We start from the raw sequence: 12,795 nt of genomic DNA, 5'->3' as shown, positions 1-12,795 counted from the left end.
AGGCCTCACACGAGATTGTCATCAATAGAACGTGAGCTATATCCCGCTACACAGAGATAATGTGTTAAGTGTTTAGGATAGCCCTTTGCCTAGTGACAATTTTTAGGTCAAAATTTAAACATTACATACTTCCTCCATCCCAGGCAAATTGAACAAATTGGTTAGTTCTTTAGCATTAGGTGTGGTCTATGGTGGACATTAGGTGGCTTATGAAAGTATTATAAAAATTGTTGGGTATGTAAACTACCAGGGGTGGGGATGACCACTTTTATTATTTTTATTCATGGTAAATCTTCAATAAGTTTACTATATGTACTGAAGACAAAGTTCTTGGGAAACCTTTAAACTTTTTTATATTGTCATCTGTAGCCAAGATTCAGAGGTTCAGAGTTACTATAATTATGTAAGTAATATCAAGTGTGAGACATAAATGTAGTTTTCACTGGAATAGTGAACACGTGGAAAGGGTTCTAGGCTCATCACAAGGGTTCTGTGTTTGCCAAACTATGTTATTATATAGCATCTTTTTACCAATGAAATTGTATGATATGCTGTCTCTGTATAATGACACTTGACACATATACAAACATATCTAATGTGGTCCTGTAGCGGCAAAAAAAATTAACTAAGAAGCATCTTAACATGCCTAAAAATAACTTAAAAGGGAAAGACTGCAAAATCAGTAAATTTGTCCTAACAACATTTTTACTCATTTAAGATACAAATCATAAGCTGGGCATATTTGATGCACTGCAATCAGTGAACAAACTGTTTAGAAGAATATGAAGCAAAAGATTTTGTGTTCACCTTTGTTATGTTGTGGTTTTTGTATGTCTAAGTATATAAACGTGTTAAAGTAGATAAACTGTCAAAGCTTTACTGATCCACATAATTTTTTTTTATACACTGTCCACACACAGTGTGCAGACTGCTGGAAGATGTGCAGAATGAGTGTATGAGCTTCTTTAATGTAGTGACAGGGATGTGGAGCCATGCTGACTCTAGTCCCATGGCTAGCTGTGCCAAGTTTCTTCATTGAGGCTCCATAGTGCATACAACCCGACTGAGGTGATACCACAGATTTTCATTTGCGTTTATACCCAGGGGAATTTAGCAGCCAGGCAAGTATCGTAAATTCATCATGTCGCTTTTTGAGCCATGCATGTACACTGCGAGCTGTGTTGCATTGTCCTGCTGGCAGATGCCATCACACTGACGAAAAACAAACTGACGTAGGGATTGACATGGTCCCAAAGGATATATGGTTACTTGGGTCAATCCACTGTGCCTTCTGGGATAACAATTTCACCCTGGAAATGCCACAGAACCATTCATCAGACCATAATACTCCATCCTCTGGCCTGGAACCTCCTGACGATTGTTTTTTAGGTTATATGACCTCGGACAGGTACAGAAAGGGCAACAGCCTCAAAGGGTGCAGGGCAAAGTCACGACATGTGGGGACCAAGCAGCAGTCAGTATCGTAATTGTAATTGTAAACTGTTGAAGCTGCATTGGTAAAGAACCAGAACTTCAAGCGCTGATAGAAAGCAGTGAAGCTGAAATTGTTATATGTATGGAAAGCTGGCTGAAGCCAGAGATAAATTCTGTGGAAATTTTTATAGAAGCACAGACTTTGTTTAGAAAGGATAGATTGCATACAACCGGTGGTGGCATGTTTATCACTGTTAGTAGTAGTTTATCCTGTAGTGAAATAGAAGTGGATACTTCCTGCGAATTATTATGGCTGGAGGTTATACTCAACAACTGAGCTAGGTTAATAATTGGCCCCTTTTACCGACCTCCTGACTCAGTGACATTAATGGCAGAACAACTGAGAGAAAATCTGGAATACATTTCACATAAATTTCCTCAGCATGTTATAGTCTTAGGTGGAGATTTCAATTTACCAGATATAGACTGGAACACTCAGATGTTTAGGACGAGTGGTAGGGACAGAGCATCGAGTGACATACTGAGTGCACTATCCGAAAATTACCTCGAGCAATTAAACAGAGAACCGACTTGTGGAGATAACATCTTGGGCCTACTGATAACAAACAGACCCAAACTATTTGACTCTAAGGGCAGACCAGGGAATCAGTGATCGTATGGCTGTTTCAGCATCCATGAATATCGAAGTGAATAGGAATACAAAAAAGCGAGGAAGGTTTATCTGTTTAGCTAGAGTAATAGAAGGCAGATTTCAGACTACCTAACAGATCAAATGAAATTTCTGTTCTGACACTGACAACATTGAGTGTTGATGGAAAAAGTTCAAGGCAATCGTAAAATGCGTTTTAGAAAGGTATGTGCTGAGTAAAACTGTGGGGGACGGGAAAAACCCACCAGGGCTCAACAACAAAGTTAGGAAACTACTGCGAAAGCAAAGAGAGATTCACTGCAAGTTTAAATGCAGCCAAAACTTCTCAGACAAACAGCAGCTAAATTATGTCAAAGTCAGCGTAAGGAGGGCTATGCGTGAAGCGTTCAGTGAATTTGAAAATAAAATTCTATGTACCAACTTGAAAGAAAATCTTAGGAAGTTCTGGTCTTATGTTAAATCAGTAAGTGGATCAAAACAGCATATCCAGACACTCTGGGATGATGATGGCATTGAAACAGAGGATGACACACGTAAAGCTGAAATACTAAACACCTTTTTCCAAAGCTGTTTCACAAAGGAATACTGCACTGCAGTTCCTTCTCTAAATCCTCACATGAATGAAAAAATGGCTGACATCGAAATAAGTGTCCAAGGAATAGAATAGCAACTGAAATCACTCAACAGAGGAAAGTCCACTGGACCTGATGGGATACCAATTCGTTTCTACACAGAGTACGCGAAAGAACCGGCCCCCCATCTAACAGCCGTGTACGGCAAGTCTCTAGAGGCACAGAAGGTTCCAAATGATTGGAAATGAGCACAGGTAGTCCCAGTTTTCAAGAAGGGTTGTCATGCAGATGCGCAAAACTGAAGGTCTATATCTCTGACATCGATCTGTTGTAGAATTTTAGAACATGATTTTTGCTCGCATGTCATGTCACTTCTGGAAACCCCGAATCTACTCTGTAGGAATCAACATGGATTCTGGAAACAGCGATCATGTGAGACCCAACTCACTTTATTTGTTCATAACACCCAGACAATATTAAATACAGGCTCCCAGGTAGATGCAATTTTGACTTCCGAAAGGCATTTGATACAGTTCTACATCTACATCCATACTCCGCAAGCCACCTGACGGTGTTGAGTACCTCTATCGGTTCTCCCTTCTATTCCAGTCTCATATTGTTCGTGGAAAGAAGGATTGTCGGTATGCTTCTGTGTGGGCTCTAATCTCTCTGATTTTATCCTCATGGTCTCTTTGCGAGATATACGTAGGAGGGAGCAATATACTGCTTGACTCTTTGGTGAAGGTATGTTCCGGAAACTTCAACAAAAACCTGTACCGAGCTACTGAGCGTCTCTCCTGCAGAGTCTTCCACTGGAGTTTATCTATCATCTCCGTAATGCTTTTGCGATTACTAAATGATCCTGTAACAAAGCGCGTTGCTCTCTGTTGGATCTTCTCTATCTCTTCTATCAACCCTATCTGGTAAGGATCCCACTCTGCTGAGCAGTATTCAAGCAGTGGGCGAACAAGCGCACTGTAACCTACTTGCTTTGTTATCGGATTGCATTTCCTTAGGATTCTTCCAATGAATCTCACTCTGGCATTTGCTTTACTGACGATCAACTTTATATGATCATTTCATTTTAAATCACTCCTAATGCATAGTCCCAGATAATTTATGGATTTAAGTGCTTCCAGTTGCTGACATGCTATTTTGTAGCTAAATCATAAGGGATCTATCTTTCTATGTATTCGCAGCACATTACACTTGTCTACATTCAGATTCAATTGCCATTTCCTTCACCATGCGTCAATTCACTGCAGATCCTCCTGCATTTCAGTACAATTTTCCATTGTTGCAACCTCTCGATACACCACAGCATCATCTGCAAAAAGCCTTCCGATGTCATCCACCAGGTCATTTATGTATATTGTGAATAGCAACTGTCCTACGACACTCCCCTGCGCCACACCTGAAATCACTCTTACTTCGGAAGACTTCTCTCCATTGAGAATGACATGCTGCGTTCTGTTATCTAGGAACTCCTCAATCCAATCACACAATTGGTCTGATAGTCCGTATGCTCTTACTTTGTTCATTAAACGACTGTGGGGAACTGTATCGAACGCCTTGCGGAAGTCAAGAAACACGGCATCTACCTGTGAACCCGTGTCTATGGTCCTCTGAGTCTCGTGGACAAACAGCGCGAGATGGGTTTCACACGACTGTCTTTTTCGAAACCCATGCTGATTCCTACAGAGCAGATTTCTAGCCTCCAGAAAAGACATTATACTCGAACATAATACGTGTTCCAAAATTCTACAACTGATCGACGTTATAGATGTAGGTCTATAGTTCTGCACATCTGTTAGACGTCCCTTCTTGAAAACAGGGATGACCTGTGCCCTTTTCCAATCCTTTGGAACGCTTCGCTCTTCTAGAGACCTACGGTACACCGTTGCAAGAAGGGGGGCAAGTTCCTTTGTGTACTCTGTGTAAAATCGAATTGGTATCCAATCAGGTCCAGCGACCTTTCCTCACTTAACTGATTTTAATTGTTTCTCTATCTCTCTGTCATCTATTTCCGTATCTACCATTTTGTCATCTGTGCGACAATCTAGAGAAGGAACTACAGTGCAGTCATCCTCTGTGAAACAGCTTTGGAAAAAGACATTTCGTATTTCGGCCTTTAGTCTGTCATCCTCTGTTTCAGTACCATTTTGGTCACAGAGTGTCTGGACATTTTGTTTTGATCCACCTACTGCTTTGACATAGGACCAAAATTTCTTAGGATTTTCTGCCAAGTCAGAACATAGATCTTTACTTTCGAATTCATTGAACGCCTCTCGCATAGCCCTCCTCACTCTACATTTCGCTTCACGTAATTTTTGTTTGTCTACAAAGCTTTGGCTATGTTTAGGTTTGCTGTGAAGTTCCCTTTGCTTCTGCAGCAGTTTTCTAAGTTGGTTGTTGTACCACGGTGGCTCTTTTCCATCTCTTATGATCTTGCTTGGCACATACTCATCTAATGCATATTGTACGATGGTTTTGAAATTCGTCCACTGATATTCAACACTATCTGTACTTGAGACAAAACTTTTGTGTTGAGCCGTCAGGTACTGTGTAATCTGCTTTTTCTCACTTTTGCTAAACAGAAAAATCTTCCTACCTTTTTTAATATTTTTATTTACGGCTGAAATCATCGATGCAGTAACCGCTTTATGATAGCTGATTCCCTGTTCTGCATTAACTGATTCAAATAGTTCGGGTCTGTTTGTCACCAGAAGGTCTAATATGTTATCGCCACGAGTCAGTTCTCTGTTTAACTGCTCAAGGTAGTTTTCAGATAAAGCACTTAAAAAAATTTCACTGGTGTCTTTTTTCCCTGCTGCCCGTTATGAACGTTTGAGTCTCCCAGTCTATATTCGGAAAATTTAAATCTCCACCCAGAACTATAACATGGTGGGTAAATCTACTCGAAATATTTTCCAAATTATTATTCAGGTGCTGAGCCACAACAGCTGCTGAGCCCGGGGCCTATAGAGACATCCAATTACCATGTCTGAGCCTGCTTTAACCGTGACCTTCACCCAAATCATTTCACAATTTGGATCTCCGTCAATTTCCTTCGATACTATTGCACTTCTTATCACTATAAACACGCCTCCCCATTCACTGTCCAGCCTGTCTCTGCGGTATACATTCCAATCAGAGTTTAGGATGCCACTACTGTTTACGTCTGGTTTTAGCCATCTTCCTGTCACTAGTACTATATGGGCGTTGTGACCGTTTATTAATGAGAGTAGTTCTGAGACCTTCCTATAGACACTCCTGCAGTTTACTATTAGCACATTAATATTGTTATTCCCTGTTGCATTTTGCCTACTCCTACCTTGCCGCGTCTCAGGAGGCGTCTTGTCGGGCATAGGGAGGGAATTCACTAACCTAAAAAACCCCATGTGCACTCCACACGTACTCCGCTACCCTTGTAGCCGCTTCCGGCGTGTAGTGCACGCCTGACCTATTCAGGGGGACCCTACATTTCTCCACCTGATAGTGGAGGTCGAGAAATTTGCACCCCAGATCTCCGCAGAATCGACTGAGCCTCTGGTTTAAGCCTTCCACTTGGTTCCAAACCAGAGGATTGTGATCGGTTCTGAGAACGATACTACAAATAGTTAGCACTCATTCCACCCCACGAGCGTGGCTTTCCGCCTTCAGCAATTCTGCCAACCGCCTGTACGAACTGAGGATGACCTCTGAACCCAGACAGCAGGAGTCATTGGTGCCGACATGAGCAACAATTTCCAGTCAGGTGCATCCAGTGCCCTCTATCGTCACTGGTAGGGCCGCCTCCGCATCTCGGATGAGACCCCCCGGCAAGCAGACAGAGTGAACACTGGCCTTCTTCCCCGACCTTTCCGCTATTTCCCTAAGGGGCTCCATCACCCGCCTAATGTTGGAGCTCCCAATAACTAATAAACCCCTCCCCCTGGGTGCCTGCTCGGACCTTGCTGAAGGAGCAGCACCATGTCCACTCACAGGCAGAGCGAGCGATGCCACACGGCCAGCCTCCACATTTACCCTCCGCCTTGTACGCCGCAAATGCCGCTAAACCCACCACTCTCCTTGGGGAGAGGGTGGCCCAACCGCGCACGGTACCTGCGAAGACGTCTCAACAGCAGGGACAGTAGGTGAAGCATGTAACACCTGGGGTGTACCTTGCGACGCACCAGACTCCCCACTGCCGCTACACTCCGAGGCAGCAGCCTGAAGACAGCTGACAGCGGCCATCAACATGCTCAGCTGTTCGTGAAGAGTGGCCAGCTCCTCCTGCATCCATACACAGCCGTCACACATCCTATCCATCCTAAGGAATCAATTTACTGAAGAGACTTAATCAACTTTTAACTAGACTGCGAATTCACTAAAGGCGGCTGATTATTGACTAAACTGTGATTGCTAGCCACTTCTTGTAGAAAACAATGTTTTCAGTACAGGTCAGAGACGGGTAGTGCTATTTTCAAACACTAGCACTACTGGCACTATGGCTAACTAAATGGACTCTCTCTGACTGTATTAAAAAAACGTGAAATCTATGGAACACTATTAATAGCACTCGACAATTAAAGCTTCCTAAAAGCAAAAACACACGGAAGAAGAAGTGCCAAGTAAGAAAAATATAGTTAATACTTAAATTAACGTAGCTCTCTGCACAGCAGACATGATGCAGACAGCGGTTAGGACGACACTGTCACCTGATAAAGTAAGAGCCTCCGGAATATCAGATCAGCTGTGTGGTTGGATTTAAGAGTTTTTGGCAAACAGAACACAGCATGTATTTCTCAATGGAGCGATGTCTACAGAAGTTAAAGTAACCTCTGTAGTACCACATGGGAGTGTTACGGGACCATTGCTTTTCACAATATATATAAATGACCTAGTAGATAGTGTTGAAAGTTCCATGCGGCTTTTTGCGGATGATGCTACAGTATACAGAGAAGTTGCAGCATTAGAAAATTGCAGTGAAGTGCAGGAAGATCTGCAGCGGATAGGTACTTGGTGCAGGGAGTGGCAATTGACCCTTAACATAGACAAATGTAATGTATTGTGAATACATAGAAAGAAGTATCCTTTATTGTATGATTATATGATAGCAGGACAAACACTGGTAGCAGTTACTTCTGTAAAATATCTGGGGGTATGCGTACAGAACGATTTGAAGTGGAATGATCATATAAAATTAACTGGTGGTAAGGCAGGTGCCAGGTTGAGGTTCATTGGGAGAGTCCTTAGAAAATGCAGTCCACCAACAAAGGAGGTGGCTTACCAAACACTCGTTCGGCCTATACTTGAGTATTGCTCATCAGTGTGGGATCCGTACGGAGTTGGGTTGACAGAGGAGATAGAGATGATCCAAAGAAGAGCAGTGCGTTTCGTCACAGGGTTACTTGGTAAGCGTGATAGCGTTATGGAGGTGTTTAGAAAACTCAAGTGGCAGACTCTGCAAGAGAGGCGCTCTGCATCGTGGTGTAGCTTGCTGTTCAGGTTTCGAGAGGGTGCGTTTCTGGATGAGGTGTCGAATATATTGCTTCATCCTACTTATACCTCCTGAGGAGATCACGAATGTGAAATTAAAGAGATTCGAGTGCGTACAGAGGCTTTCTGGCAGTCGTTCTTCCCGCGAACCATATGTGAATGGAACAGGATAGGGAGGTAATGACAGTGGCACATGAAGTGCCCTCCGCCACACACCGTTGGGTGGCTTGCAGAGTATAAATGTAGATGTAGATGTATGCAAGGTTTTTTATCAGATGCCTCACACCATACACACCAACAACCATCCATCCAATGGAGCATAAAATGTGCTTCGTCTGAAATGGCAATCTGTTGCCATTCAGTGGATGTCTAGTTGTGGTACTGGCATGCAAATTTCAGCCTTCATCGTCTATCAACAGCAGTCAGAATAGGTGCAAAAATCAGGCACCTGCCATGGAGGCCAATATGCAGTAACATTCGCTGGACAGTTATTAAGGAGACATTTATGGCAATCCCTTGGTACATGGGGCTGGTCAGTTGTCCAGCTCACAGTTGCCTCAATGTCAGTTTTGGATAATGTCATTTTGCCATGCACATTACACTTTAAACACAGTGGCATTTTGCAGACTTAGTCATTTCAGAAATTCTTCCAGGCTTGGTCCAAAATCCAATGACCATGCGTTTTTGAACATCAGAAACATCACTCTGTTTCTGCATTATGACAACTACTGTACCATTTTCTGCATCCTCTGGTAAAACTGTTTGCAATTGTAAAAATTCATTTTATTCATTGGAAGTTAATATGAAAAACTGTATTGATTTTTGTATGAGATAGTGTTATTCAACAGACTGTGTGAATTAGAAAAAGGCGGAGAATTGAGTTAGAGTACTGCAATGTGCTGTTACTCAAGTAAAACACTACCCATGTAGGGACTAATTGTGTGCCTGCACTGCTATACTAAAATAATGTTTAATTATTGGGAGTACTAGCTTCTGTAAGACTACCAATTGTTGACTGTGATAAAACTGAAGTTGACTCTAATCCTGTGTCAGCTACATAATTTTCCAAATTGACCATTCTGAGTTTCGTATCTGATGTTTCAAATTTAAGTGTGATATGAATTGTTTATTATTATTATTATTATTATTTCTTTCCTTTCTCAGACGTTATGTCTGGTTAAAAATGGAAAGTGATGTGGACCTTGATCAAGCGTGACTTCCTCTTAACTGTGCGGTATATGTTACATTGCATTGCATTTAGGAACTTTCAGGTAACTGAACATGTATCAATAATTACAGATTTCTGTAGTTGCATATATATGTTTGGATGTAGCTGTATTGCGTTGATGTACTGGTGGATATTGTGTGGTATGACTCCTGTAGTTGATAGTATAATTGGTATAATGTCAACTTTATCCTGATGCCACATTTCTTTGTCTTCCTCAGCCAGTTGGATGTATTTTTCAATTTTTTCTCCTGTATATTTGTTGTATTGGGTATGGATATTTCTATTAGTTGTGTTAATTTCTTCTTTTTATTGGTGAGTATGATGTCAGATTTGTTATGTGTTGTTGTTTTATATGCTATAATGGTTCTGTTCCAGTATAATTTGTATTCATCATTCTCTAGTACATTTTATGGTGCATACTTGTATGTGGGAACGTGTTGTTTTATAATTTTATGTTGTGAGGCAAGCTGCTGATGTATTATTTTTGCTACATTGTCATGTCTTCTGGTGTATTCTGTATTTGCTAGTATTGTACATTCACTTGTGATGTGATCTACTGTTTCTACTTGTTGTTTGCAAAGTCTGCATTTATCTGTTGTGGTATTAGGATCTTTAATAATATGCTTGCTATAATATCTGGTGTTTATTGTTTGATCCTGTATTGCAATCAAGAATCCTTCCATCTCACTGTATATATTCCCTTTTCTTAGCCATGTGTTGGATGCGTCTTTATCTGTGTGTGGCTGTGTTAGATGATACGGATGCTTGCCATGTTGTGTTTGCTTTTTCCAATTTATTTTCTTCATATCTGTTGATGTTATGTGATCTAAAGGGTTGTAGAGGTGGTTATGAAATTGTAGTGGTGTAGCCGATGTATTTATATGAGTGATTGCTTTGTGTATTTTGCTAGTTTCTGCTCGTTCTATGAAGAGTTTTCTTAAATTGTCTACCTGTCCATAATGTAGGTTTTTTATGTTGATAAATCCCCTTCCTCCATCCTTTCTGCTTAATGTGAATCTCTCTGTTGCTGAATGTATGTGATGTGTTCTATATTTGTGGTATTGTGATCATGTAAGTGTATTGAGTGCTTCTAGGTCTCTGTTATTCCATTTCACTACTCCAAATGAGTAGGTCAATATTGGTATAGCATAAGTATTTATAGCTTTTGTCTTGTTTCTTGCTGTCAATTCTGTTTTCAGTATTTTTGTTAGTCTTTGTCTATATTTTTCTGTTAGTTCTTCTTTAATATTTGTATTATCTATTCCTATCTTTTGTCTGTATCCTAGATATTTATAGGCATCTGTTTTTTTCCATTGCTTCTATGCAGTCGCTGTGGTTATCCAATATGTAATCATCTTGTTTAGTATGTTTTCCCTTGACTATGCTATTTTTCTTACATTTTTCTGTTCCAAAAGCCATATTTATGTCATTGCTGAATTCTTATCATCTTTAGTAATTGGTTGAGGTGTTGATTAGCTGCTGCCAGTAATTTTAGATCATCCATGTATAGCAAATGTGTGATTTTGTGTTGGTATGTTCCAGTAATATTATATCCATAATTTGTATTATTTAGCATGTTGGATAGTGGGTTCAGAGCAAGGCAGAACCAGAAAGGGCTTAATGAGTCTCCTTGGTATATTCCACGCTTAATCTGTATTGGCTGTGATGTGATAGTATTTGAATTTGTTTGGATATTAAGTGTGGTTTTCCAATTTTTCATTATAATGTTTAAGAACTGTACCAATTTAGAATCTACTTTGTATATTTCCAATATTTGTAGTAACCATGAGTGGGATACACAATCAAAAGCTTTTCAGTAATGAATGTATGCGTAGTGTAGTGACCTTTGTTTAGTTTTAGCTTGGTATGTAACCGCTGAATCTATTATCAGTTACTCTTTGCATCCTCGTGCTCCTTTGCAACAGCCTTTTTGTTCTTCATTTATAATTTTGTTCTGTGTTGCATGTGTCATTAATTTGTGTGTAATGACTGAAGTTAATATTTTGTATATTGTTGGTAGGCATGTTATGGGGCGATATTTAGCTGGGTTTCCTGTGTCTGCTTGATCTTTAGGTTTTATTATTATTACTAAATTTTTATAGGGCACCCTGCAAAAGTGTACAACCAGTCCATGGACAAGTAGTTGAGCAAATAAATTTATTAAATTGTTGTGTGTATGCCCACTGGTAGTCATGCTAAAGACATGAAAATTGTATCATCAGGGAGTAACCTGCAGTGGCATATAACATTGTCACATTTCTCACTATATATGTAAGTGACTATTTCTGAACACATGTAGTGGAAATAATTAAATAATTTAGTTAATTACAATTTAAACAAATATTTGTCATTATGAGTAACGTTTATGCCTGGCAGATGATCTGTTGATAGGATATTCAACCATTTTAACAGGTAACAGACTTTGGAAAACAACACAAAGGGATAGAATTAGGTAAGTTTTTTGGCTGAGTGTTATAAAAGTTCTGAAGTCTGAACACTATTCTCCTGTAGCGTTTGTGTCTTAGTGCGTACTAACAGTATCTGTATCTAAGTGATTTATGTGAAGTCCAAGTGTAGTCTGAACATTGTACCAGGTAAACTGCAAATTAAATCAGATAAAGCACAATATACACTTTGAAATTGAAAGTACCAAGTCAATTTTCCTTAAAGACCTCATTATCACAAAATTATAGGCAAACATGCTCAATACAAAAATAAATAACTTACTGATGCTAGCAGCATGCGAACACAATGACGGATATTTGGATCACCATGCTGTAGAAAGCTGTGAACAGAAGATGCAAGAGCACCACCAAAACGACCACGACATGCTTCTGTAAGTGACAGCAACAGCTGCAGTCTCCACATCACACTCCGCATGCATATTGCCATCTGATTCAGCGTAAATGGTTGCAGCTGCTGTTCTGTTGGTGATGAATCAACAGCAGCATCCAAGTGCTTCTGTAACTTTGAGGTGAAAAGTACTTTGTAAATAAAGCTCTGATGGGCACATGGTATAAATAAGAAACTTATCACAAATGCAGGAATTTTAAAACTCTGTTTTTAATAGATAAGGTTAATAGAAACTTTTACACAAATCTCATGTTTGGTGTTATGACTTGAAAATAGAGGACACTGATGTAGCTGTTAACCCTCCTTCACGACTTACAGTCTCACGTTTTTCAAATGCAACAGTACTAAGAGTACCAACCCTCAAGGAAGCATCATTTAAAAACTCCACTGCTATTAATGAGCCATCATACAATACCTATTATGCATAAGTGCTCACAAAATTGTCAAAATGTGTCCCATATGTTGAAGCTAGATAAAACTAAGTATGTTATAAATGGAACAACTGTTTGTTTGGCTGTCCATAACACCATACTACCACTCCATTCTCTGACAAAAGT

The 12,795-nt window shown here is 40.1% G+C and overlaps 1 protein-coding gene across 2 annotated transcripts in view; it reads right to left on the bottom strand.

Annotated features, from left to right (window-relative positions):
* LOC126298978 (gamma-tubulin complex component 3-like) overlaps positions 1–12,795 on the bottom strand; it is a 218,439-nt gene that overhangs the window by 78,948 nt on the left and 126,696 nt on the right. For both annotated transcript variants that reach the window (XM_049990600.1, XM_049990601.1), the window contains exon 8: positions 12,113–12,352. In XM_049990600.1, the coding sequence (XP_049846557.1) occupies positions 12,113–12,352 (240 nt within the window). The remainder of the gene's footprint in view (positions 1–12,112; positions 12,353–12,795) is intronic.

This window comes from Schistocerca gregaria, chromosome X (genome assembly GCF_023897955.1).
Source record: "Schistocerca gregaria isolate iqSchGreg1 chromosome X, iqSchGreg1.2, whole genome shotgun sequence".
NCBI lineage: Eukaryota > Metazoa > Arthropoda > Insecta > Orthoptera > Acrididae > Schistocerca > Schistocerca gregaria.
Note: the sequence above shows the minus strand (reverse complement) of the source record. Positions and strands in the feature narration are given on the sequence as shown.